Source organism: Rhea americana, unplaced genomic scaffold (genome assembly GCF_003343005.1).
Source record: "Rhea americana isolate MKP2758 unplaced genomic scaffold, rheAme1 scaffold_190, whole genome shotgun sequence".
NCBI classification, from domain to species: Eukaryota; Metazoa; Chordata; class Aves; order Rheiformes; family Rheidae; genus Rhea; species Rhea americana.
The window spans coordinates 609,774-635,743 of NW_028186039.1; the positions used below are offsets into that span (position 1 = coordinate 609,774).

Here is a 25,970-nt window from a genome sequence, read left to right on the forward strand (position 1 = left end):
TCTCTTATGAATATAACTTTAAAAGTGCTCTTTTAAAAAATCAAATAAATAAATGACATGCCAAGACTACTGAACTAGTATGAGATTCTATTTCTCATAATGCTGGCTGGTAGTACTTAGAGAGATTGGATTAAATGTAAGCTTTTGCATTCCACATAGGTGTGTGCAGACATATTCTCCCAAGCTTCCCTTCTTGCTGAGTGATACAAGGAAAAAGTGAAGAATTAATTCTGCCTTGGAACTTCCTGATAAATTGAAAATTCGGGGTTGTAGAATACTGCACGTCCCAGCCAGTGAGTGGAAAGAGAAATGAGAGATGAGATGAGATGTAGGACCCAAAATGGTAATTCTGATGGGTCTCTGACTTTTTCAGAGAAAGTGAGGAGTCAGCAATTGCAGTCTCAGAACTATAGCTGTGTTAGGTGTTGCACCTCCTAAGGCAAAAGCACTACTAATTTCCTTAGATGAGGATCATCTAAGAGAAATACTGGACAAAAATAACATCTCATATTCCTACATGAATAAATTGCTGTCTAGCTCTCTGCAATGTAGGTTTGCCAGAAAGCACCAGGTTACCTGGTGATTATGTGGTTCTTTATAGCAGTAGTGACAATAAATAAGACTTTCGTAATTTCATTCTGCTGGGAGCCTGGAGCAACAGAAAATATGCTGCAGGTTTCTTACACAGTCAGGAAGAGCTCAGAACAATCTTGATTTTAACTGAAGCAATGCATATGTCTTAGTGTGCATTTAGGAAGGATGGTTTGGGTTTTTTTTTCCTTTTCTTTCTTTTTTTTTTTTTTTTTTTTTTTTTTTTTTTTTTTTTTTTTTTTTTTTTTTTTTTTTTTATCCTTTTCCTTAAGTGCACTCATATTGTAGAAATTACTTTAAAGTTACTTCTGGTCACTTAAATCTGTTCTTCATACTTTAAAACATTTTAGAATTTCATAGACCTGAGTGAAATTTCATGGACTTCTGTGACATGCCTAAGAGAGAAAATATTAAATGAAAGAGAGTTTTCAGTCAAACTCTGATTCAGAATTTGTAATCACAAGAATATCTAGTCTTGTTATACTTGCATTTATGAACCTCAGTGAGACTTTGCTGGTAGAGGAGTACCTACGAGGCACGTCAGCCCAGGCTAGTTCCATTGTGGTTAAATTCAACTTTAAGTAAAACGCTTGTCACAACACACAGAATAGGTTGCTACTTGCATTAATTTTTTTTAATAGCTTTGGAAAACCAGGATAAAACATAGTTTCCTGTAAAGATGCATCTAATTTTAAGAAGCTTCTCATTTTATTTGTTTACTGACTGCACTGATGGATCTGAATGGAGAAATATGTACTGCAAAGCTCTGTTGTGTAGAAATATCCTTCCACATGAAATTAATAATTAGGCTGATGATAATTCGTTGATCAGATATTTACATTGTATAGACTATAGCTTCCGAAAATAATGCTGATAATGAGTTAACCTGTGACACAGGGAAAAAATTGGGAGCCTTTTTTTATGAATGTCTCAACTCCTGAAAGTGTGACTATTTTTATAGAGCTAACTTCAGTTAAAACTTGTTCTGGAGTTATAATCTTGCGTCTTTATTTTTCAGGCAACACTGATCAAGTCAGTTAGCTTTAGTTGAAATAAAATTTAGTGGCTCAGATGGAGTTGTGTCCACCAGTGTTGTTGGAGCAATGCTGTGAGAAAAACCCTGCAAATAGTTAACAAGACTCAAGGACAAGGGAGAGAGAAAAACAGTACTGCAAAGGATAACCAGCTCCGGCTAAGTAACCTTGATGAAACTACAACACTTTGAAGAATGTGAGAGGTAGGCAAGACAAAAACAGCAGAAAAATTCAGAAGTGACCTGAGGTTCATTAAGGCTTATTAATATATTAAACTACACACCCCTAAATGAATAATGAGATGGAAATGACATGATAATGATGTTACCGCCTCTTCTCCACTTCCTGTGCTAATTAACAGGAACGTGAAAGCACAAGCGCAGAGCGAATACCTGATATAATGAAATTGTAACCAATAGAAAATTTGTATAAAGTACTTCTCAAGAAGTGTGTATAAATAAAGAATGAGAGGGGGAGAGGTTGTGCTAGCTTTGTGGATTTACCACCTAGTACCCATCTCTGCGCAGAAATATAGTAAACAAATATCTCGACCCTGTGCGTCTGTTGGGTGGTTGCACACAGGGTAACGGAACCCAGATTTTGGACAACAGCGTGACTTGGCACAAGTGTACAAAGTACAAAAAAGTACACTCAGCAAAGTGTACAAAACTTTAACACGTTAATACTCCATAAACAGTGTGCTAGCAAAATACTTCCAGTTATCGTATGCAAAAGGCCATATGTGTGGTAACAAGCTGTCACTTCCTCCTTTTCGGAAACAATTGGTTTTTAGACATTTTATACTTCATGGCTGTGGGCGATTAGCAGAATAATATGAACAGTAGTGAGTTTTTCTCTATCAGAATGTATGAAATCTGGTTTCCTATAGAATTATTTTCCTTGGTTAATGGATGCTTAAGAAAGCATAAGACCTGGCTGAAACTTTTTCTATAGATGGGACCCTTTGAAGGGCTGCGTCTGTGGTTTTTGGGGTGTCTGCTACAGTATGTCTTCACCCTGCAGTCTCTGAGCATTTCCAAGGTCTCTATCAGATAGCATTTTTTAATGAAAGCTGGAGGTAATGAACCATCTTTGATCAGTTAGCTGCCTTAACCAAATTTGATACTGGCTTATGTATTCAAGGGGGAACAAAGACAGCAACAGTTAGTTGCTGCTCTTGTAGCCTGGGCAGACCATCTTGTGGGGGAGCCCATCTGTCCCAGATTTTCCTTCTCTGCAGCAGTTTGGTGTCTGTAGACCATCTTCTTTTTCTGAAGCTGAGATGAGAGTCATCTGTCCCCTCAGAAGGCAGAATGAAGGAACAAGAAGCATCTCAGGTCCTTACACCAAGGAGTTAAGATGATTTTCTTGAAAGGTTTGCCACTCTTGTCAAGTAGCAGCTCTTCTCCCTGCCTTGCTAAGGCACTTAAAGCTTGAATTCGTGCTGATTTCTATTGTATTTGAGGTGATCTTAAAATTTACTTTTACTATATTAATGAAGACTCTCCTTCCACATTAATTCTTAACACAGCTTCTGAGGTAACCAGCTGTTTTGTGACATGACTAAACTTCAGGCAGTCTTAGTCAATAAAATATAATTTTTTTAAAAAAACTTGAAAAATTACAACTGATATTATCTGGTATAGAATGTGGAAAACATTTTTAGTTTTTGTCTAAATTTAATAAAGGATGTTAGAATTTCCTGTTTCAGGTGAAAGCTTTATTTATTTATTGCTTGTCAGCTTGGTGTCTAGTTATCTGGACATCACGTCTAGAAGGGTTTGCATATTTTCCATTATAACTGGAAACTGTGGAGGTATTGTTTACATTTTTGCCACTCGGATCTCACACTTGGTACTACAATTGTTGAATTACAGTGGTGACTTTTTGCATTTCTAAATATGCCGGGTTTTTATCTTGTTGTTTAGATAGACGATAACAAACTTCAGCTTTGCATTTGAGCGTTGTCCCCTCTTCCGCTTCTACAGTTTGTTTTTTGCAGTTACCTCCTTCGTGTTGTAATTGATGAACATGTAGGCGGACAATTTCATTGAAAAACAGCATTGTGATCTTAATATAAAAATTTCTTGATCTGAGGGATGTTGTTTTGTTTCTGGTGAAGCCATCAGCTTTACTGCCGTGTTTTCATTATGCTGAAAGGTTTGCATGCAGCTTACTGAGCCCATGGACAAGAGCAGATTCTGGGGATGAATTCTCCACTCCTTGTATTCAGCATCTGCGATGAAAATGTCTGAAGTGGCAATGTAGACTCTCATAATGGAGAGAAATAGGTGTTTCTAGAGCAAATTGCATCCATTTTTTTTTGTGCCAGTTTCTCTTTACTAGAGGTGTCGACTATTAGAAAAGATTAATTTCATCTAGAAGTGTTTAAGACTTCAATCTAGATTTTTTTTTTTGTTTTTCTTAAACTTGTTTTATCTATAATAATGTTTTTTCTAGCAAAAGGGAGTATGCAGTTTTTACCTTTAATGAAAGGTTGATATTTCTAAATACTTGTCTATGTGTTTGTTGTTAATATTGTTGTTAATAGTGAGAAGTGGCTTTTACCTTAATAAGGAGAGAAGTGGGTTTTGCTGCAAAACTGTATATGGAAAAATCTGTATATTGACTGTGTTATATTCAGTATTTTTGTTATTCTGCATCCTTGTAGACCTAGTTTGTCTGATGAAACATGATGTTTTTTTTTCAGGACTAAACTTTGGGGAGTTACTGTTTAACAATGTTTGCCAGTCTGGAGTTAATTGAAGAGCTGTTACATAACATAAAAGACTGAAGTTGTGGAATTCATTTTGGTAGGTAAAAGACATATATGATGCATTTGAATATCTCTTGTTCTTACATATTCTTGTCTAAACTGTCCAACTTATAGGTTCTCACCTTTAATTTTTTTTTTTGTTTGTTTGTTTGAAGGGCAGGGCTATGATGTCTTTAGAGTTGACTTTTCAGTCTGCCATACAGAGTTGCTAGTGATCAACATGACGTTTGTAATGTTCCCAGACCTTCCATCCAAAGGAGCAAGCTAGGCTGCCTTCATGGTGTTATCAATCTTTAATGCCGGAGTCTGAAGTTCAGTAAGTTCTAAATTACTGGAACTACCTCTGGCTAAGTCCTTTTTCAGAGGAATTTTTGCTACATGCTTAGGTTGATTTTTAGGTTTTCTTTCACATTTTAACATTGATTCTTAACCCCATATAATCTGTTCATGTAATAGTGTGGCACTTGTCTGCAATTTGTTTAAAAGTCTTTTATGATATTTGTGCCCAAAAGAATGATGTAATTTTAATCTTTTTATCATAGATTGGTTGTACATAAATATGAACAATTAATAAATTATATGTAGCAAGCCCACTATGCTAGATATAAAGAGAACTTGAAACAGCAGGTGGAGGAGGATATATTATTAACTAATTTGCAACAGAGAAAGCACTATGATCTGAGTATACTTAGGTTTTATAGTTAGTACACTCAAAAAGTTTGCTTCTGTGCATGTGTGTGTTATGTATTAAAATAAAACCATCTTCAACAGTACTATGACAATGATAAACCTCATCCATTCCCATGCTAAAAAGTTTTACAAATGCCTTTAACTATTTTCTCATTGGCACTTAAAACAAAGGAAGCAAGCACGTTTTCAGTCATGTTATGCAAAACATGCTTTTTCTGATTTATTCCTGTTAAATTGCTCAAAAAAACATTATTCAGGGAAGAAGCAGAGTAGTCTACCTCTTTGAAAAATTGTATCACTGTTTGCTGCTATCAAAGACTGTCTCATCACTCTGGATTCCCCAAGGGGCTTGACTGTAGTCTCATTTGTGAACTGATTTTTCCATCTTGTTTCCTGCTTAAGCAGGTTTAGATAGTTGCCAGTGTGAAGATGAGGATCTCTACTCAGTGCTAGCTTCTAGCATTTGCTAATGAAGGACAGAAATCCATCCTTTCTTTGGTTATTATTAATAATCCATCCTGCTATTTCTGAAGAAATTGCACTTTTGTCTTTCCAATCCATTGTGTAATTTGTGAGTGTACTTACTTTAGGTGTGGAGTGTGGTTCTAGTACCTTTATCTATTTTGTCTCCCAGCATATTTGTTCTGAGGAGGTGTTGTGGTATCAGCTGTGAAAATGTTTGTTCTGCTTTGACAGAAATATATAAAAAGCTTGTAAATCAATAAACTCTGTCATAGAAAACATCAGAAGAGTGATTGGACTAAGTCTAATTTTAGTTTACTTGCTTTCTGTAGTGTAATAGTGGGAAGAAAGCAATGCAAGGCAGGATCCAAAATGCCATGACCCAAATTGCTGTGACATTAAGTTTGGATCAGTTGAGCTGATCTTGGGGTGAGAAGATACTGTCATGTTTTTGTGTCCTGTCCCCCCCCCCACCCCAAGACCACTAGCTCATCTTCAGTGCTGGCAGTCCAAAGCCTTCTGGCTTTCCAGGGTTCTAGCTGCTCACCCTTTAGCTACCACTGGCTGTTTCAGATTATATTCTGATCTCATCTCTCGTAGGGGAACAAACTGAATTTACTCAATTTTGTCCAGTCATGAGGCATTGGACTTGTCATGAAGACTTATTTTTTCGGGGGGGACAAATTTAATGCTGCATTCTGGGGCTCCAGTGGTGTGCAGCAGGACCCAGCTGTCCATCAGCCCAAGTCTGTACTGTGGCTTCTGTGTTATTCCCTTGTGCATTCTACCTTTGGATAGACTCAGTCTTGCATATTTTAACTATTTAACCATTTTATCCGTATGCGAAGCATACACACAAACAGCAATCACTAGTAGCGCAGTGTGGATTCTATTTTTAGGTTTGGACGCTTTAGTCTTCCTGTTCTTTCCCTCTGCCACTTTCTACCCTTACCCTACAATGCTGCACATTTGTAGAACTTTTTTTTTTTAGTCCTTTGATAGATTGCCAACGTTTTGGTTTTCAGTCTGTTATCTAGCCACTTATCTCAAACTCTCTTACTTAAGTTGCACAGTTTTAATAATTAGACTGCACTAAATGAAGCCAACTTTATAATGAATAGGCATAGGGTGTTTTTCAAGTTGCTGTAGCCTGTCCCAAACCGTGTTCCTGTGTAAATGATTGCCATATAAGAATGCTGGATTTACTGTTAATCTCCAGAAACAGTTGTGTGATGGGAAATAGTAAATTGGAAGCTCTAAAACAAAGGAGTGCAATGGCACGAAGGAGACTGTATTCATTCTTTGAACAGAGAAGATAGCCTTATGTAGATGAATTTAACTTTGATTTCTACTCATTAAAGATATTGTCTTAGTCCACTGAAACATAATCTAGTTCATAGGAATTATTGAATGGCCGGAGTTTTACATGTGTGTTTATACAAAGAGGTTTCTGTGCTTATGCGGAAGAGTGTTGCATGAAGCCCGTGTTAATGATAGTTGCATGCTGACTTGTGATTTATGGAAGTCAACCTTATAACCAGGAGATTACAAAATTTGTTAGTTTAGAGAATGCAGCTGGGATTCATTTGGTTCTGAAAGGGAAGACAAGCTGCTTTCTGTCTATAGAGGATGATTTTTGCAAGGCATTCCTTCCTGTTGTCATAGGCAAGATAAATTGTATTTGATTATAGGAAAGGGCTAAACTCTGTGTATTTGAGAGGGAGGGAAGAAAGATGGATATAAAAAAAACGTCCTTGAGGAGAGTAATGGCTCTTGGAGAAATGTGGGAGAGAGCTTCAAGCCTAAGTATAGTGCCCTTATCCAGAAAGATGGAACTCAATCCGATTTTTTTTTCTTTTAACTGAAGCTTTCCTTGCAGCCATGTGATTTTCTGGATCAAACAGAACAAACCCTGTGATAACTTGGGAATTAGAAAACTCTATTTTAATAGTATCCATGAGGTGATCTGTCCATGACACTTTAATTTTAACAAACCGTGTCAGACTTAGGCACATTAAAATGAGAATGGTGGATTCCAATCTAAGCTGCAGCATTTTCATGAAGACTTTAAATCTGCAGTTTTAGTAGCTTATGAGTCCTCTGCTCTGTCATGGAGAACGTGGCTGTTTCAGACTCTTCTGTTCAATTGAAGGAAAATTTGTGGGTTTAACAGTTATTATGAAGGAATGGTGTTTGTTTTTTCTTTTGTTTCTTTTCTTTTTTTCTTTTTTTTTTGTTAAGAATCCTGATTAAAGTCCATCAAGCTTCCTGCCTGCTTTTCTTTTCAATTACCACGGAGACGTTCCTGTTTTCTTCATTTATTGAACATGACACGCAGTAAGGAGAGCTTAAGTTTTATTTTTACATGTTTGCTGATTCGAAGAAGGTTTGAAAAGTTTGTGTTTTTGCAATAGAGAGAGGCTTTTTGGTGTATAGTAGGAATTGTCAGAAATGCTCCATAGTTCTTGCTCGAGATGGAACACCCTACTCCCCTCCAAATAATCATGCCTTTTCTTAAGGTTTTTCAACCCTTAAGAGTCAATATATTGAACAGAGATTTCTTTTCCTGAAAAACTTATTCAAGATTTTTAGATGTATACTTAGAAAAAAAGTTAAATAGAAAAGTATTTTGTAATATTTTACAGGTTGCTGGCATTATTCAGTCCACAGGATGGCTGTGCTTTGAAGAGATTAATTGTATGGGACTCCCAAGTTCACTTCTCTGAAGTTAGTGTACGTGTAAAGAATGATGTAGGGATGGCAAAAATAGAATTGTCTCATGGTTAGGATATCCAGCTTGCCTGTTGTCCGGCAACTTCTGTGTGAAAATAAATTCAATGAACTTTTCACAGAAAATGATTAATTGTCTTTCTCATCTTCTGGGCATCTGGCATGAAATTGTGTGGTTTAACCTAACAGGAATGCTAAACACTGCAAGCTGTAATTTAGAATGAGAACTGTACTACCAAGTCGTTTAGTGGGAGGGGGGAGAGTTTTAGTTCTCTCAATGTTTACCTGGTAATGTCTATTTATTTATTTGATTGTCTCAGTTACCTATCTTTAAAATTTCTTGGATAATAATAGTTAACTCATGAAAGCACTATGAAAATAAAGTAGTCTTTGGAACATTTGCTTTCTCCTGCATGCCTGTAGAAGTTTGTGGTACAAAGTTAACTTCATGTTTTAAATCTGAGATCTGAATAGTGTTCAAGAAAGAAGATGCAGTACTGCACAATATGAAGAATTAAATAGTTATATGTTGAATAGTTCCTTATTCGTTAATGCCATCTAATCTATCTACTGTGATGTAGGGTTGCAAAAGAGAAAAAAAGATATGATTTTGTAAAATTACTCTGCAGTAAGCATGTGCATACAGACATGAGCTAAAGCTGGGGATATTCCATGACTTCTGAGTGCTTGTTTCTTCACTTGTAACAGTGTCCCTTCAGCAAAGTTAAGTGAGTATGGAAATGGCATACAGCTGAATCTAAGCTTTTCTAACGTAGTTATCATTTTTAAAAAGGCTTTTTTATTGCTACTCTCTGCAATTCACCTTTAATCTGACTTATGATTTTCATTTGTGGTGGAAACTTGAACCTCTACCAGAAGAACAACCTGTATGCCATGCTAGGGTATGTCATCCTAAACTAAAATTTTTAGTGGATCATTTTGAATAGCCTGAGAGCTTTAGAATTATGAGAACCTGATAATCTCAGCTATTAAACCGATTTGGTTTTGAGAGTGGTGGTGAGGAACAGCTCCCTTTTTTGGTTTTGATATCAGCTTTAACTCTTGGTGTAGATGGTTTTAATTCTTTCACTAATATTTAGAAAGCATTGTATGTGAGAGTCTAGATGGAAGGCTGAACTATCTAACATAGTGAAATTTGTCTAGTAGTCTTGTAACAGCTGGTGTTGAAATGAAAAATGTGTATCTTGACCAAACATTGATATTGTTCACAGTAGATATTGGGCTAAGTTTTATCTTAGGTTGTTCTTCTATATAGATAACAGCTTAGATAACTGTAATGATCTCAACTAAAATTATTGCAAGTTCTAGAAATTTCATAAAGTAAAAAACATCCAGTGCATGACTTGATTTACAGAATTCATTCTTATCTAAACACAGTAAGCAAGTATGGGGTAGGTGGTTGTGGGCAGAAGGGGAACAAATTTCAGGTTGTAATGTATTCAAGCAGCTGAAAACACCTGAATTTTTACAAAAGGAATATGCAAAGAAGGCATAGAAGACAAAAAAGAATACTTAAGATTTCCTTGGATGTGAGTAAACTACTTGACTAATGCTACGTTTCTCCTAATAAGAATGTGCTGTGGTTTTCCTACAGTTTTTCTGGATAAGAAAGTGTCTATTACATCTGTAATCCCTAAAACTAAATTTGGGGGGGGTCCTCTATGTTTCTATAATTAAGGTATTGCTGTGATGTTTACAATTTCTTGGCAGTTGGGCATTGTAGAATTGATAGTGGGTGCTTGCTTGTCCTGTTTTTGATATGGAGGTGAGTGTAATTGTTTTTTCTCTCCCCTTCTCCCCTTTTATAATCAGCTATCTTTTAGGTCAACTGGAAACTTCTTCAAATTGAGTGTAGGAAGATTCTCTCAGGAAACAACTTTTGTTCTTGTGGACCAACAGCTTGGATATTGCAATGGCTACAGTTTTCAACACTGTACTGTCTGTCTCTCAGACCCTGGTATTGGGTCATCTGGTAGGTTTTTTGACAGTAATGTTGGCTTGCCTTTAAATGTAGTTGTTAATGTACTTGCACGCTGTACTTACCATTTTTTTTTTTGCTTTCAAAGCATCTTCTTAACGTCTGACTGGCTTGCATTGTTGGAAACGATGGTTTTGGATGATCTGCCTAACTTAAAAGATTCATGTACTTCCCTGTACTCCTCAACTATGGAAGACTTGGAGGTGGATTTTGATTCAGGACTGGAGGAAGATGAACTGAAACAGGAGACTGCTCCTGAAGATTCCACAATCTTTGTAGCTTTTAAAGGAAATATAGGTGATAGAGACTTTGAACAGAAACTAAGTATCATACTGGAGAATGTGCCTGGCCTTCTACACATGGGTAATGTACTTTCTTGTCATTCTTCAACTGCCCTCAAAATATCTAATTATGTAATCAGGATGTTTGTACAGAGAAGCAGGTTGTATTATTCTCAAGTTACTTAGATTGTAATAAATTTGTGTCAGTTATTCTTACTGAAACTGGGAGCTGTCCTTCTAGGAGGCACAAGAGTACAAATTTCGGTAGTTATATTATTGCTTTCATGAGCACAACCTTTCTTAGTATACAACCATTGTTTGGTAAAGGTACAATTTTGTGAGTTTGGGTCCATGTGCTTAGATCAGAGATATGCTCCCTCCCCACTGCAGTATCCCTAGCAATGCTGCTCATATGTTTGCTTGGAAAAAAGATTTAGGTTAATGAACTGACAGGTAACTGCTTAATTTCTTGCTGTTAGTAGAGTTTACTACAGAGACGAGTAAAGCCAGGAGCATTGCCTCAAGTGAGGTGGTAGGAACATATAACCAGAAGGGGAATGAATGGTGGGATCACAGCAGCACTGATCTGATTTGGCTTAATACGTCACGTAATTGCAGTCTAAAAAGCCAAGTAATTGCTGATTCTCTCTTTCTGCTGTTTGTGAGCCAAGCTTTTCCTGATAGCTGTAGGTTGCCATTCCAACAAATTGCTTTTCTGTTCTTATTTTCTTTTTTCTGAAATCACACAGCAGGATATGATGTATTTACCTTTCAGACAGGTAGTCTTTGTGTTTAAAGAAACCTAATTTTTTGGATTTAAAATTTAAAATGTTTATTGCATTTTTCTTGTTCAATAATAAAAAGAACCTTTTAATTTCAGAAAAATTATCTATGACTCTCCTATAAGCAAATCAGATTTCTAGACCGCTTTATTCTTTTCCGTTTTGTCTAAATTTAGTTATATCTGGCTTTGGTTGTTGAGGTCCTTGCCATTATTTCTCAGGGGAGNAAAAAAAAAAAAAAAAAAAAAAAAAAAAAAAAAAAAAAGCTGGGAGAAGACAAAAACACTCAGAAGAAATCTAGCTGGTTGTAATTGTATGTTATAAATACTTACCAGAAGACATAAAACTAACAGATAGTTACTGATGTGAAAGCATATGCATTGATACCATAATTGAATTCCATGGTACTTGTATGGAAGCAAATTCAATCTGCATCTATATGGAGTTGCCTTTGTTAAATGGAGACATCTACATCCTGTTTGTTAAAAAATATTAATGGTAGGGTTAACAAACATCATTCAAACCTCAGTTAAGAAAGCAGAGAACAAATTTTTAAATCAATGCCAGATTAATGTGAAAATGATCAGTGTGACAAGTTACTTAGACTGATTCAGAGCAAAATGGGAAATTCAAAATACAGAGTTTGTAATGTACTTTTTTAGACTTACCCAATACAATCTTTGAAAACATGAGAAACTCAGATACTAATATATCTAGAAATAATAAAAATGACARTAATTTTTTTAGATATAAAAAATTGGGCCATTAATAAAATTAAGTGTAGGACTGTTGAAAGATGGAAAGAGTCAGTTCTTTGAACAGGAAAAAGATTTCAAACTACTCGTCACCTTTCCAACCAACAAAGTGTTTATAGACAGAAAGAGAGTGAATTTAACACTGCTGTTACTGTAGCAGCAGAAGGGACTCTTTGCGTTAGATAAGAACAAGAGATTTCTAGATGAGGATGAGTTATTGGCATTCTTAAATACTACGCTGTCCAGAAGTAAGTAATAAACAAAGCAACTCAGTCTGAAGTTACTGTAGAAGAACTGGATGATTAAAATATGGGCCAAAATTTACTGTTTTCAAAAAGACTTTTTCTTCAGAAAGCTAAAACTGGATGTTTTTAAACCTGTATTAAGAATGATTTCGAATAATATTCCTAAATGCATTTTGTAGCAATATTTTGGTTAGGTACCAGTTCAGATAATTACATCCAACATGACAGGCTTTTTGCTTATTCTCACTTGTTGCCTTGAAAACAACTGTTCTACTGAGAGACACTTATATGTAGCATAAGCTTTCAGAATGCTTTCAACTAAGTATTTTTCATGACTTTAATATGCTTTTTACAGTGGATTGAACATACCTATCAAAAATAATCCAAGTAGTAGATTCTAGTACTGACCTTCTACGAAAAGATGGTTTCACAGGCATTTTGCAGAGATATTTCAAGGAGAATTTCATTCTTGAATTTTTTTTTCACATAGCTGTCTAGTATACTAACAGATTCACAAAATCTGCTTTATTAGGTTTTCACGTATCTTTTCAAAGTAGTTTATCCGCAGAATATTTCAATTTCTGAGTGAACTTACCAAGTGGTTGTGTTGACTGTGGAATGTTGAATATCGTTGGGAAGTTCTTACGTTGCTAATTTTTGAGAAATAACTTCAGTGATTTGACTGCATATCTGTGCTGGAGAACTCTTCTGTCTCTGAGATTAACCATCGATATTTTCAAAGCGAAATCATTGCCTCAGTCTTTTCATTTGTGCTTTTTTACCAAGTTACCTCCTCATACTTGTTTGAAAAATGGTTTTGCAGTGACCCTGACTCTGATTGTCTTCCTTTTCAGAATCCAGCAAGTTAAAACTGCAGAAGATAGAGCCTTGGAACAGTGTACGTGTTACATTTAATATACCCCGTGAAGCTGCAGAGCGGCTGCGAATTTTAGCTCAGAATAATAACCAACAGCTTCGTGACCTGGGAATTATCTCAGTTCAGATTGAAGGTATTTCACACCTAATTTGTTTCTAAAGATACTAAGCTCTGGATATGCTAAAATTTAAGTATAGACAATAAGCAATTTTGTGTACTTGATTCATGTTGCAAAACTTCTAACTTAGTAATTTGGAGAATGACTTTAGTGAAGAGGTAAGTCAAAGCAATAGTTTTATTCTTTCAAGACAGTGATAAAAATGAGAGCTAGAAATCCTCTTATCATGAAGAAACCTCCTGAGTCTTTTTTGTGTGTCAGTAGGAGGATGTACCTTAAGCTTTTCTTCCTAATTGTTTGATATGAGATTTTCTTAAAAGCAAATTTTCAGTGGATTTCACAGTTGAAAAATTTTCCAGAGTGGTGTTTTAAGTTCAGGATGAAACTGAGGTCATTTAATGCTTGTTATAATGTCTGTTCTTCTTACCTTCTGGATTACAATTTAAGGGTGGTATGATGCATAACTCTTTCTCTTCTAAAGTACATACTATAGATAAAATTTTGCCTCCTTTTCTTGACATCTTTTTAAATGTCACTTTGCAAATGTCTCTGTTCTCCTTTCCTGAATATCATTCAATTCTCCAAATTATGTATTACCTTTAGGGGAAGGTGCTATCAACTTGGCCTTAGCTCAGAACAGAAGCCAAGATGTCCGAATCAATGGGCCCCTGGGAGGAAACAATTCCATACGAATGGAAACGGGATTTCCCATGCAAGGGGGTCAAGGTAAGTTCAGTTTTTAAAATCTGCTTAGCTTTATGCACTTTGAAATCCGTAACTAAGCTTATCATATAATCTTAGTGCTTATTGTAACTATTGTTAGCAGAGGTATAATTGCCATTTTAATTCGTGTGTTCTTGTTACTGTACTGTCAAACCATGTCCCATATCATGTAAAGTAAATGGTTGGCTGCATATCTTCCTGCAAACATCTGAATGGTATATATGTATATACCTGTGTGTGTGTACACATGTGTGTGTATAGTATAATATAATATACATATTCACACACATTATGTAATATATATAATGTATATATTATATAAACACTCTAAAAATCACATGAGTCTACTAAGGTGAATTCACTTTGAGATATGAACAAGTTATCACAACACAGTTTTGTGTTCGGCCATCTTTGTGAAAATGTGCATAAGTCTTTATACAATGTACAATAGTAAGGTATTTTTCACTTATAATTAGAGGAAGAGTGCTGCCATTACTGTTAGTCTCTATTTTTATTTTTAGTAAGCTTTTGAGATCAGATCAGATATCTAATTATACATTTTTTTTGAACATTGAGAACACTGCATTTATATCCATGACAAGTATTTTTTTAGTTAGAGGTCTTTAGATTTTATAAAGAGCTATAAGAAAACTACTTTATAATTTATTTTCATAGCTGAATCATAAGGCAAAGTAAACTATTTGATATCTCAGGATTTGATGCGATTAGAAAACTAGGAGCCTTTTTTGACAGAATAATTTAAGATATATGTCTTGCTGTTAATAGGAATGAATGAAAAGAGCATTTTACCTCTTTAGAAGGGAAACGTGGTTAAACATTAGTTAAATCAACCAAGAATGTAAAACATTTGAAGAAAATTTTTCTTAGAAAATGGCTGCTCCATTCTTCTGCATGGTGATCATTTTCTGCCTACCTTCCAGCAGGTTAAAACATTTTACAGAATAGCAGCCCATACAAATGAAACAATGAAATTTTTCTATTACAACACCTCAATTACTTCCTAGTATTGGATTTTGCAAACCGTTAGTACGTACAACTTTGATACAAACTTGTCACTTGAAGCCTTTAGACACAAGTCTGAGAGGGGATTAAAGCCTCAGAGAATTTATGTATAGGTAGTGTTTCCTTCTATAGCCTTTTTAAAGGTTCTCTTAGTGTAGTGATTCTGTCTTTCTTAAGAACAACAGATGTGATTTCTCACTCCTAATTCCTTCTTGGATGTTGTGGGTTTCAGCAAATGGAACAGTCTCCAATCTCTGACTGTCACTGATGGTTTTGGGGGCTAGAAGGGTGTATCAGCTGCAAAAATGAACATGAAATTTTGCAAACCTCAGATCCCCTGTGTTGGCTATGTTTTGCCACTGGGTTGCAATTTGACTTTCAAATCATTATACTTTCTGCCACTAATCAGCATTAGAGCAAAATGTATATGAATACCAAAAAGCAGAATATGTTAATTATTCACTTACTCTACTAGTATGAAAGCATTATCTTTTTTTCTTCAGTATTGAAGAAGCAGTTGAAATCATACTTTTATTTCTAATCTAGCTTTACCACAAAACTACTTGGTGTAATTACAGAAGTCACAAATAAGAAACTGTATGGTTACAAAATGATGTTTCAGTAAGATAGCTATTTGTGAATTAGTTTTTAAAATTTGTCTGTTTTTCACCTTTGAGAACTCTTACTTTATCTACCTTATACATATACGTTCAGCACTCTGGTATCACTCTCCAGTGTAAAACTTTCTCATGTTACCGTTAAGTCATGTGATCAGTGGTGTCGTGGGTGCCCATTGCAATTTAGACTTCTTTTTAACCTAGATTCTTCTCATGATTGTGCCGGTTTTTGTCTTCCTGTCCCAACTTCACAAATAACTCTAGTACTTGTTAACCACTTTACTGCTTCATGAAAGGATAGAGGTCTTGAAAGATAAACTACTTTGTGAATTTTATGGGAATAGACAGCTGAGTAGAGGAGAGGGATCCTATTAGTGCCTTTAGGAGAAGCTTCAGTTTGACGCTAGCTTGTTTATTCTCTACTAGAGAATCTAAGCTTTTAGGCAGAGATCTGTATTTTGTAAGAACAGTTCTTAAAGTCTAAAGAGATGTTTTATTAACAAATAGAATTTTAATTTCCTTTCTATGAAAAGTTGCAAGAATTAACATTTTTTTTTTCTTTTTCTAAGGTTTAATAAGAATGAGCAATGCTGCAGCTGTCATGATGTCCCAGAGTGGAAATGTACCCTCCTCTATGATAGCAAGTGGTGCTAGTACTGAGCTGCAGCCAAGAACACCTCGACCTTCCTCACAGCCAGGTAGTAAAATTTAGTCATAGAGCTTTACCTGAAAATGTTCCTGTTTTTACTTTTTTCCCCCCCTCTCTCTTCGCTCAGCTGACAGACTTGAGATTATACTCATAAGTGAACTCCAAAGCTGGTCTGCAGTATTTTACTTGCCTTTTCTGATAGTTGCTCTTTATGTGGGGAGGGGAAGAAAGCCAACACATTTGTAATCTGGTAACTTCTTCTTTTGACAAGCTTTGTAATGTCTAAGAAAAGTTGTTTAAGTTTGGTTGTGGTGGGGTGTTTGTTTGTTTTTAATGACCAGCAGCTTAACTGTACACTAGCATACTCTCATCTTGGTCATCTTGCTGGAATAACACCATTATGTCTTGTTGATTCATACTCTCATATCTGAGATTATCCAAAGGATGAATTTTTAGCTGTATGGGTGTGTCTGTTTTGGTCTGGTGTACTACATATCTTTCAGAATAGGGACTTGGTTGGAGTAAGACAAGCCCATGCAAACGTCTGCCAGGAAGGGTTTAGGTGTGTTTGATCCTGCTTTTAGGCAGCCACCATTTTTAGCTCTCTTCCAGACCTGTTTTCTGTGATTCTGTATGAGGATGTTGCTGTTATCCGGATAGTTCAGGTGTATAAAGTCACCAGGTTATTGTGTGTTTTTTGTTTTTTTCAGATGTATTTAGCAGTTGCAGTACCTTTTTGCAATAGAACTGTTGTGATTTGCCAGTATTGTCATCCATACTTCATAATGTAATACGGTCCCTTTGAGGAGCTTACGCTGCTACGATGAACTTGCATGATGAATGACTGAGCTTTGCATTTAGCTAAAGTTAAGATGATTGGTTGAATGAGGCAGGTGTTTTCAGTAGGAAATAAATGCACCAGATTGAGCTTTTCAAGAGGAGTAAATAAACTAGATATTGAAGGGTTGTGAGGCAAGAGTGTATGTTCAGGTGTTTCCAATTCTACCAGTACAAGTTATTTGCTGAAGAAGTCAGGGGTTATGACTTTTCCCTTGATTAAAAAAAAAAAAAGTGCTAATACTTACAAACTTCTTTAGCTCTCTGCAGTATTTGTTGATGTAAAGCACACTAGGCAATTTCTTCCGAGAATACAAGTTTATGATACTTAGTTCCTCATTATGCCACTTTTTTAGTGGATAGGAGTATTGCCCTAGTGAGTGTGTAGAAGGCTTACAGTTTTCTGTAGAAAAAAGTGTTTTGGAGCTATTGTGTTCTGTTGTGGAGGTTATAAATGCATGTAATCTAGCTTCCTAGGGTTCCCCAAAATTCTGAAAACTTTTTTAGAGCATTACCTGTTTGATATATTGAAGAAATTGTAACCCTGGAGTGTGTATTTTTCTTTGACATCAACAGCAGAGAGAGCAAATGCAAACAAGCGATTTTCCCTTTCTTGTTTTCTGGTGGTTTTTGTCTGCAGTAGGTTACTTATTTTTTTACTCTTTTTTGCTATTTTAATAGATGCAATGGACCCACTCTTATCTGGGCTAAATATCCAGCAGCAAAATCATCCATCTGGATCTTTAGCTCCGCAGCTCCATTCAATGCAGTCAGTTCCTGTAAACAGGCAAATGAACTCAGCCAACTTTCAGCAACTACAGCAACAGCCACAGTTGCAGACACGTCCTCCCCAGCCACATCAGCAGCCACAGCAGGGTATTCGACCTTCATTTTCTTCACCAGCGCAGGTTCCGGTTCCCCCTGGCTGGAACCAGCTTCCTTCTGGAGCACTTCAGCCTCCTCCAACCCAGGGAGCACTGGGTACATTGACAGTAAACCAGGGATGGAAAAAGGCCCCGTTGCCTGGACAAATGCAGCAGCAACTTCAAGCAAGACCATCTTTAGCAACAGTACAAACTCCTACCCACCCTCCACCTCCATATCCTTTTGGAAGCCAGCAAGCTTCCCAGGCTCACTCAAACTTTCCCCAAATGAGCAATTCTGGCCAATTTACTGCTCCTCAAATGAAAACACTTCAGGGAGGGCCCTCACGGGTTTCTACACCACTACAACAACCCCACCTGACCAACAAGTCTCCTGCTTCCTCTCCCTCCTCCTTCCAGCAGGGATCTCCTGCATCATCTCCAACAGTTAACCAAACACAGCAGCAGATGGGACCAAGGCCTCCCCAGAGTAGCACACTCCCCCAGGGATTTCAACAGCCTGTCAGTTCTCCTAGCCGTAATCCTATGGTGCAACAGGGGAATGTACCCCCCAACTTCATGGTGATGCAGCAGCAAAACCAGGGTCCGCAAGGTTTACACCCTGGCTTAGGAGGTAAGAAGTACTGAGATCTTCTGGTATTAAAAAAAAAAAAAAGGCTAGAACTTATTTCACTGTTGTGTTTGAAAAGATCCTTTAAAAACAGAAAAAATAAGTCTGTGTATGAAGTAGGTATGGTGAATTAACATCAGCATAGCTTCAGTTCTACTACCTAGATCTATTCTGCCGAGTTGCAGCTATAACCCCTAAGTAAAGTCTTGACCACTGCAGAAATTGCTGTATGCAGTTCCTGACTGAGTCCCGGTCATCCTCTTGACTATTCTTCCGTTGTTTTTCAATTCAAGATGTTCTGGGGTGGACATTTCTTTTTTATCCCCCTTCTCCTTTTGGAGAGAGAAAGAGAAGAGCAAATAAATGTTTTCCTTCTCTCTTCAACTTCCTCTGTCACCGCTTTTATTCGTTACACTTCTACAGAAATGAGACATTATTTTGCATCTTCCCTCCTAAGTTGTGGATGTCTCTCCTCTTGTCATCACTCTCCTCCCATGTAAAAGAGGAAAAACGTGCTATTGTACTCTCTGCTCTAATATAAGGAGGTTTAGGGATGTTTTAATTTACCCCTCTAGTTGTTGTCTTTTTAGTTTTCTCCTTTGACCTCTGCATGCGCATCTTTGCCTCACTATTCCCAGAAGGCTTCTCTAATAGTGAAGGAATTTCATTTGTCAATCCTAAGGTCTCTTCTGTGTCCTTGTCTTTTCTTGAGGTTTTTATAGTTGTGTGCCAGATTTGTAGTGCTTCTCTCTAAATACTCAGTTCTTTATTTTTGTGTTCAATGGCTGCTCCAAGTCCCATGTTCAGGCTCTTGCTTAATCCTTTGAAATCTTTATTTTGAAAATCTTTTCCTTATCTACTTGTAAAATATGAGTCATACATTTTGTCCACCTATACACACAGTACTATGTATTCTAATTTCCTGTATTCTCACATTGTAGATCTGGAGTCTGTCTTAAAAGCTGCGAGGAATGCCCTTTTCCTGGTCTACTAGTCTAGACAAGTGTCTTGTCTTCACTGTTTGTACCTTGCATCTCATTTCCCTCATTAAGACGAATTCTGTCATTTGCAGTGTTCTCTTCTTCCAGCCTGTTCTTAGGTTCTGCCAGCACCTTATACTTGTATTTTTTCTTGTCTCCATCTCCAAACAGTAATCTCTTATTTGAGTTACTACATTTCCTTACAGTTTTGCCTCACCAACCTCATGACCCTGCTCAGTAATTTTTCTCTAGAAAACGCAACTTTCTTGCTCTGTATCTTCTTACTTTTTGTTTTAAACCTACTACAAACAAAATACTACTGTTTCTTCAAGTTACTTCTAAAGTTACGACTTTTTTAAGTTAACAATAACCYTGCCGATAAACTGCCAAAATACGTCGTTTGGTAGACCTTTCTGGTAAAATCTGTAACCTTGCTGTGAGCTATATCCTCAGCTGATTTAAAAAGACAAGGTTCATTTCAGCAAAGCTATGTTGACTTGCTGAGACTTTTGCCAGGCTTTGTCCAAGCTCACTTCTTGCTGCAATAGATACCTTAATCTGTAATTTGGGATCTTTCCATTTTTAAGCCATCCTGCATTTCAAAGGTTTGATATAAATAAATACATTCACTTTCCATTTCACCTAGTAATTTAGCAAATGCAAATTTTTATTAAACTTGGAATAGCCCAAATTAATACTACTTTTTTCTTAGTTCAAGTATTTCTATGTGCAGAACTTCTAGGAAGAGTTTAGCAGAAGCAAAACTATAGTCCTGTGATGTGATGTTTGAAAAAGTATTTGCAGATGAGTCCTATAAAAATTTACAGATGAGTTCTATAAACTTGATTGTCTCGAAATACTAATTGTGGACTTAAAACCACATTAATTAACAAACAATACAGTTAAGCATGCAAGAAAACTGTAACTCTGGAAGGGCAGATTGTGGCACTGTATAATAGATCAGAAAAATAAAGGAGGTAAAGGTTCCTTCTAGGTCTGTGACACTACCTGTGTAGCTTGATGGTGGGTCAAAAGAAGCAGATTCTGTTAAAGCAGTTTATGCTGCTTCTCACACTGGTAGGCAGAAGCACTGTGAAATTTTGTCTCCAGTGCAGCGGTGGCATTTTGATATGTCAAAGTGCAGGCTTTGTGCCAGATACAGGCCTGGAAATAGGCTCTTGGAATAGGAATAGCAGGGTTACTTGAACAAGTTTATGATTAGCAGCACCCATCCTGGACTCTTTGTTGGTAGCAAAGCATCACGTTCTCATAACCTCGGAGATTATGTAGTCGTAATCTAACTCTGAATAATAAACTCACTAATTCTTACAATTGAAACAATACATATAATAAAGTTGAGTTGGTTGCCTGAAAATAAATTTCCTGGCTGGAGGCCCTAAGTTTGTGTATTGGGTGGTATGTTTTCATACTCAAAAATGAATGAGAAAAATCATTAAATTCTTTCCATGGATAGAGAAAACCTAACAATTAGCATAATTAAATACACTTCTGCTCATGTCAATGAGTAGAGATGAAGAGTGCTAATGTTGCATTTTACCATGGTTTAAGAGGTTATTTATGTGTGCGTACACAGTAGTAGTGCAAAGAAGCACTAAAAAGGGCGTACGTTATAGTGAGGTCCTTGTTGAGGAGAAAAAAATGCAAGATGTTTGCATCTGAATATGTGGAGTAGGTTAAAGGTCTGATTAGAGGGAGATAAAACAGAAAACAAGAAAACAGCAAACCGTTACTTTAATTTCCAGTTTTCGAAAAATCAATTACAGGCTTCTCCTTTTACGTGAGATTAATTTTGCTTTCAGAGTATAAGCAGAATTATGGTTTGAACTGAGTGATAGTAGCTTGTTAGCCAGATTTATTGCATAAATAGGAATTGTAAATTCTGTTTTCAGTGATTTTTGTATATTGGGGAAAAAAACACTTTTCTGCTTTGCTAATGTCACAGAGTCTCAAAGGTTGTCATCTTCTTGTAATGTTATTATAGATTTGCCTTCATCCACTGCCTTTTTTCTGTACTATTAAAAAAAAAAATCTTGTGTTAAGGAATGCCCAAGCGCCTCCCACCTGGGTTCCCTGCAGGCCAGGCTAATCAGAACTTCATGCAAAGTCAGGTGCCTTCCACAGCACCAGGAACACCAGTGAACAGTGGAGCTCCACAACTACAAACCAGCCAAAACGTGCAGCATGCAGGTCTGTCCTGAATGTATTATTCCTTGATTGTTTGTTTGTTGTAGAAGATTGTGCTTTTATTTGTGTAACATAAACAGCAAAACATCACCTTCTTTCCCATAAGAGTAAGTTTTCAGCTACTGGGAGGCAGAAGTGCTCCAGAGGTCCATTTGATGTATCATTAAATGAAGAAGAGAAAACCAGGAGATTGATTATGTTTTCCAGAGAACCTAGCTTTTATTGCGTAGCACAGTGATACCAGGATGCCAAAGGATCTGCTTAGAAATTGAATAGACATAGCATTGAAATTTGGAGGTTAGGAGTAATATAGGTGCAAAAAAAGAACTTCTTGCCCAGAAAAAGAAATATTAGAGATAAAAAAAAAAAAAAATCTTGCTCTCAATTTGAAAAGATTATTTTAGTTCCTTTAAGTGTTAAAATCTACTTACAAGCTATCTTTTAAAAATGTAATCTTTAGCTCTCAAATGTTTCCATTTAAAAATTCTGTTATTAGCTCTTCCTCTGGATTATGGATACCCCGATAACATCATGTCATCGTTATCGCATGTAAATGTATTTTGATTTATTTTATAATCCATTATAAAATAACCTCAAAATTTGAAGCTTATTTTACCAGGGAGTTCAAGTATTCTGAGTTAGATGATAGTCTGGCATATTTTTAAATTGATAGATTATGGCCAGGTTCTGTGATGTCTTCTGCAGTGGGGTACACATGTGAGTGCGAGTCAAAATATTTCTTTTCAGAACTTCCATTCTGATATTCTGTTTTGACCACAAACATTTAGCTGTAGCATGAAACATACAGCACACGAGTGTGAGTGTATAGATGTCCCAGTTCATTGAAAAAGGAAAGAAAATAAATTTGGGGTATTTACTCAACATCAAGCTCCTGTTATTTGTACCTTGCAATCTTTTTAAGGTGGCCAGGGGTCTGGACCTTCTCAAAATCAGATGCAGGCACCACACGGCCCACCAAATATGATGCAGACCAATCTAATGGGACTTCATGGAAATATGAACAACCAGCAAGCTGGTGCTAGTGGGGTGCCACAAGTTAACATGGCCAATATGCAGGGACAGCCTCAGCAAGGACCACAGTCTCAACTTATGGGAATGCATCAACAAATTGTATCGTCTCAAGGACAGATGGTGAACATTCAGACTCAGGGATCATTGAACCCTCAAAACCAGATGATACTTTCTCGAACACAACTCATGCCACAAGGTCAAATGATGGTAACGCCACAAAACCAAAATCTTGGTCCTTCACCTCAAAGAATGACCCCACCCAAACAGATGATTCCCCAGCAGGGACAACAGATGATGTCTGCACACAGTCAGATGATGGGACCTCAAGGCCAGGTCTTGTTGCAGCAGAACTCAATGATGGAACAGATGATGACCACTCAGATGCAAGGAAATAAACAGCCTTTTAGCACTCAAAACCAGTCCAATGTTATGACGGGGCCAGCTCAACTGATGAGAGGACCAACTCCAAACATGCAAGGAAACATGGTGCAGTTCTCTGGACAGATGATGGCTCAGCAAGGCCCTGTGAATGGTAATCCTTCTCAGGTTATGGGAATCCAAGGGCAAGTTTTAAGACCTACTGGACCTGGCCCCCACATATCTCAGCAGCTTGGAGACACTACTACTACAACAAGTAATGATRTGAACTTGACACAGATGTTACCTGATGTTCCTGTGCAGCAACCAAATATGGTGCCTTCGCATATGCAAGCAATCCAAGGAAACAACAATGCTTCAGGGAGTCATTTTTCTGGACACGGGCTGCCTTTCAATACCCCATTTAGTGGAACACCAAATGGGAATCAGATTTCCTGCGGACAGAATCCTGGTTTTCCTGTTAATAAAGATGTCACGCTCACAAGCCCACTCTTGGTTAACCTTCTACAAAGTGATATATCTGCAGGGCATTTTGGTGTGAACAACAAACAGAATAACCAGAATGCCAATAAGCCGAAGAAGAAGAAGCCTCCAAGGAAGAAGAAAAATAATCAACAGATAGAACAAACAAGGTAGGTTTAATACATCATTTTTATGAGGGTGAGGGGAGCCCCACAGGCAACCTATGAATATTTTTTTCTGCAAGCATGAGAGGTGGGGAAAAAAGAACCTATAGTATTTTATATTCTAGTAGAATTTCTTTTTGGGGGGGGAGGGGTGGTGGTGGTGAAGGATAACACAGTGGCAAGTCTGCCATTGGAAAGTATATTTTTATCCTGACATGTTTCTGCCTGGAATTGATTTTTTTTTTTTTTTCTTTCAGCTGAAGTCGTAAATAGGAGTTGAAGGGAGGGGGGAATCTGGTATTCCCTGGTTATGGGGATAACAATCTCAAGGCTTGCCTACCTGGCCAAGTAGAGTAAAACTGGGAGAGGTTACAGGGGAAAAAAGAAAAAGATCCCCTTGAGGGAAATGGCAAATGGGTTAGTATTGAGAGGAAAGGAACAGAAGCATCTGTTCAGTGCAAATACAAGATTGCTGAATCTTTTTATTCCTCTTTGATCAACATGCACTTCCTTGGCCAGCTGTCATATACCTCTCTGCTCCGGATAGTCTGCTAATACCAGCACAGGATGATAGACTACTACTGCTGTACCTTTATCTTGTTAAAATGGTATAAGGCACATATATCTTACCTAATCACTCTAGCTCTGCTAATGAATCATAGGGATGTTGATTGGGATCCACATAATGGAATTGGAGGGGAGGGGGGACGGGTTTCAGTTTGCTTTAGAAAAGAACTGAGAATTTTTGCACAATTATAACACAGGGTTATTCAAATTTCAAAGTTAATTTAAAAAAATGGGGGGGTGTAGGGAGAGGGAGGCACATTAAGCTGCTGGTATGGCTCCAGTTCTACCAGTTCCACTCCTTTGAATAATCATTATAAATCCTTGATTTTTAACTGTGTGCCATCATTTCCAGAGACAGAGATGTCTGATTCAGTGCAAAGAGTGGGTGGTGCGCAATTACTAAGCGAGGATTCAATATTTTATTTTTTTTACCTTGGTTATTCAGTGCATAACCCCAACCTGCATATTTTGCACAATACAGAGATTCCTTCATGAAGATGGAACGCATTTTCTCATGGACTTCTAAGTTCTGGACTAAAAGAACTTGTGTCATCTATAGCAAGGGATCTTTTAGAGTTTTAACACCAGCCAATTGACTTGACTTTATGCTGCTTGTATAAAATGCAAAAGTTACTTCCATCTTAAAAGTGAAGAAAGGCAGCATAGTGAAAGTAAAGCAAAGCATGCTAGTTTAAGAGGCCTTAAACTAAGTTTTTCAAATACCTGCTAGATAACTGTACATATAGGTCACGGTATGGCCTGTCAGCTCAACACTGCTGCAAAATTGACTTGTGATTTCTGATTAAATCATCAGAAATTGAGGAGTGCACACTTAATGACCAGCAGTAAAACCTGAGTTAGTAATTCGACTGAAACCATGTAGGAGCTCAGCGGCCAAAATGTGAGTAGACTGCAACTTTGGGATGATTTGGAAACCTTAACAGAGACATGTCTTCTCTTCTCATAGTACCTTACTCATCATCTGTCATCAACTTCTGAAATGCATGGGACAGCACTCCTTTGTACCCAGGTCTCCTAAAGCACGCGACCATGATTAATTCCTTGAACGGGGCCATGCGTGCAAGGAGCAGGGCAGAGATTCTGCTGGGAAGGTAGTACCTGATGATGGGTCTGGCTTTCTAGTCTTTGGATATGTGAAAGGGCCTAGCTACTACCCAACAGCAACATGTGTAGTGCAGGTAGGCACTGTTGCTAACTTGCAGCAAAGTAAAATATGCAGTCCTTATGTCGTTATTAATCATCTGCGTTCTTCATAGAAAGTCTGTTCTTTTTGCCTTAAATGCAATCAAAATGATGCTAAATTTGCAGGAGTAAAACTGAGTAAAAGGCTTTTTAATACAGTTATGGTAGGGAATGATCTTTTTGAGTGCTATGTGTTTAAAAAAAATCAATTCTAAATAGATTCTAATAAAATAATAGCAACTGCTGCTGTAATTAGCTATCTACCCACAGGAATAACAAAATTATTTAGAGGGAGC

General features: G+C 37.0%; 1 protein-coding gene across 4 annotated transcripts in view; it reads left to right on the forward strand.

The window, feature by feature from the left end:
- Positions 1-10,137: 10,137 nt before the first annotated feature.
- Positions 10,138-25,970, forward strand: part of NCOA6 (nuclear receptor coactivator 6) — a 34,428-nt gene continuing 18,595 nt past the window's right edge. For 3 of the 4 annotated variants that reach the window (XR_014895564.1, XM_085302611.1, XM_085302612.1), the window contains exons 1-7: positions 10,377-10,645; positions 13,200-13,355; positions 13,944-14,066; positions 16,273-16,401; positions 17,871-18,686; positions 21,725-21,871; positions 22,791-23,910. Coding sequence is in view for 3 of the 4 variants with exons in the window: in XM_085302611.1 (XP_085158737.1) it covers positions 10,411-10,645; positions 13,200-13,355; positions 13,944-14,066; positions 16,273-16,401; positions 17,871-18,686; positions 21,725-21,871; positions 22,791-23,910 (2,726 nt within the window). In the remaining variant the exon portion in view is untranslated. Of the gene's footprint in view, positions 10,277-10,370; positions 10,646-13,199; positions 13,356-13,943; positions 14,067-16,272; positions 16,402-17,870; positions 18,687-21,724; positions 21,872-22,790; positions 23,911-25,970 lie in introns of those variants that run through there. The other variant, XM_085302613.1, reaches the window with a different exon arrangement.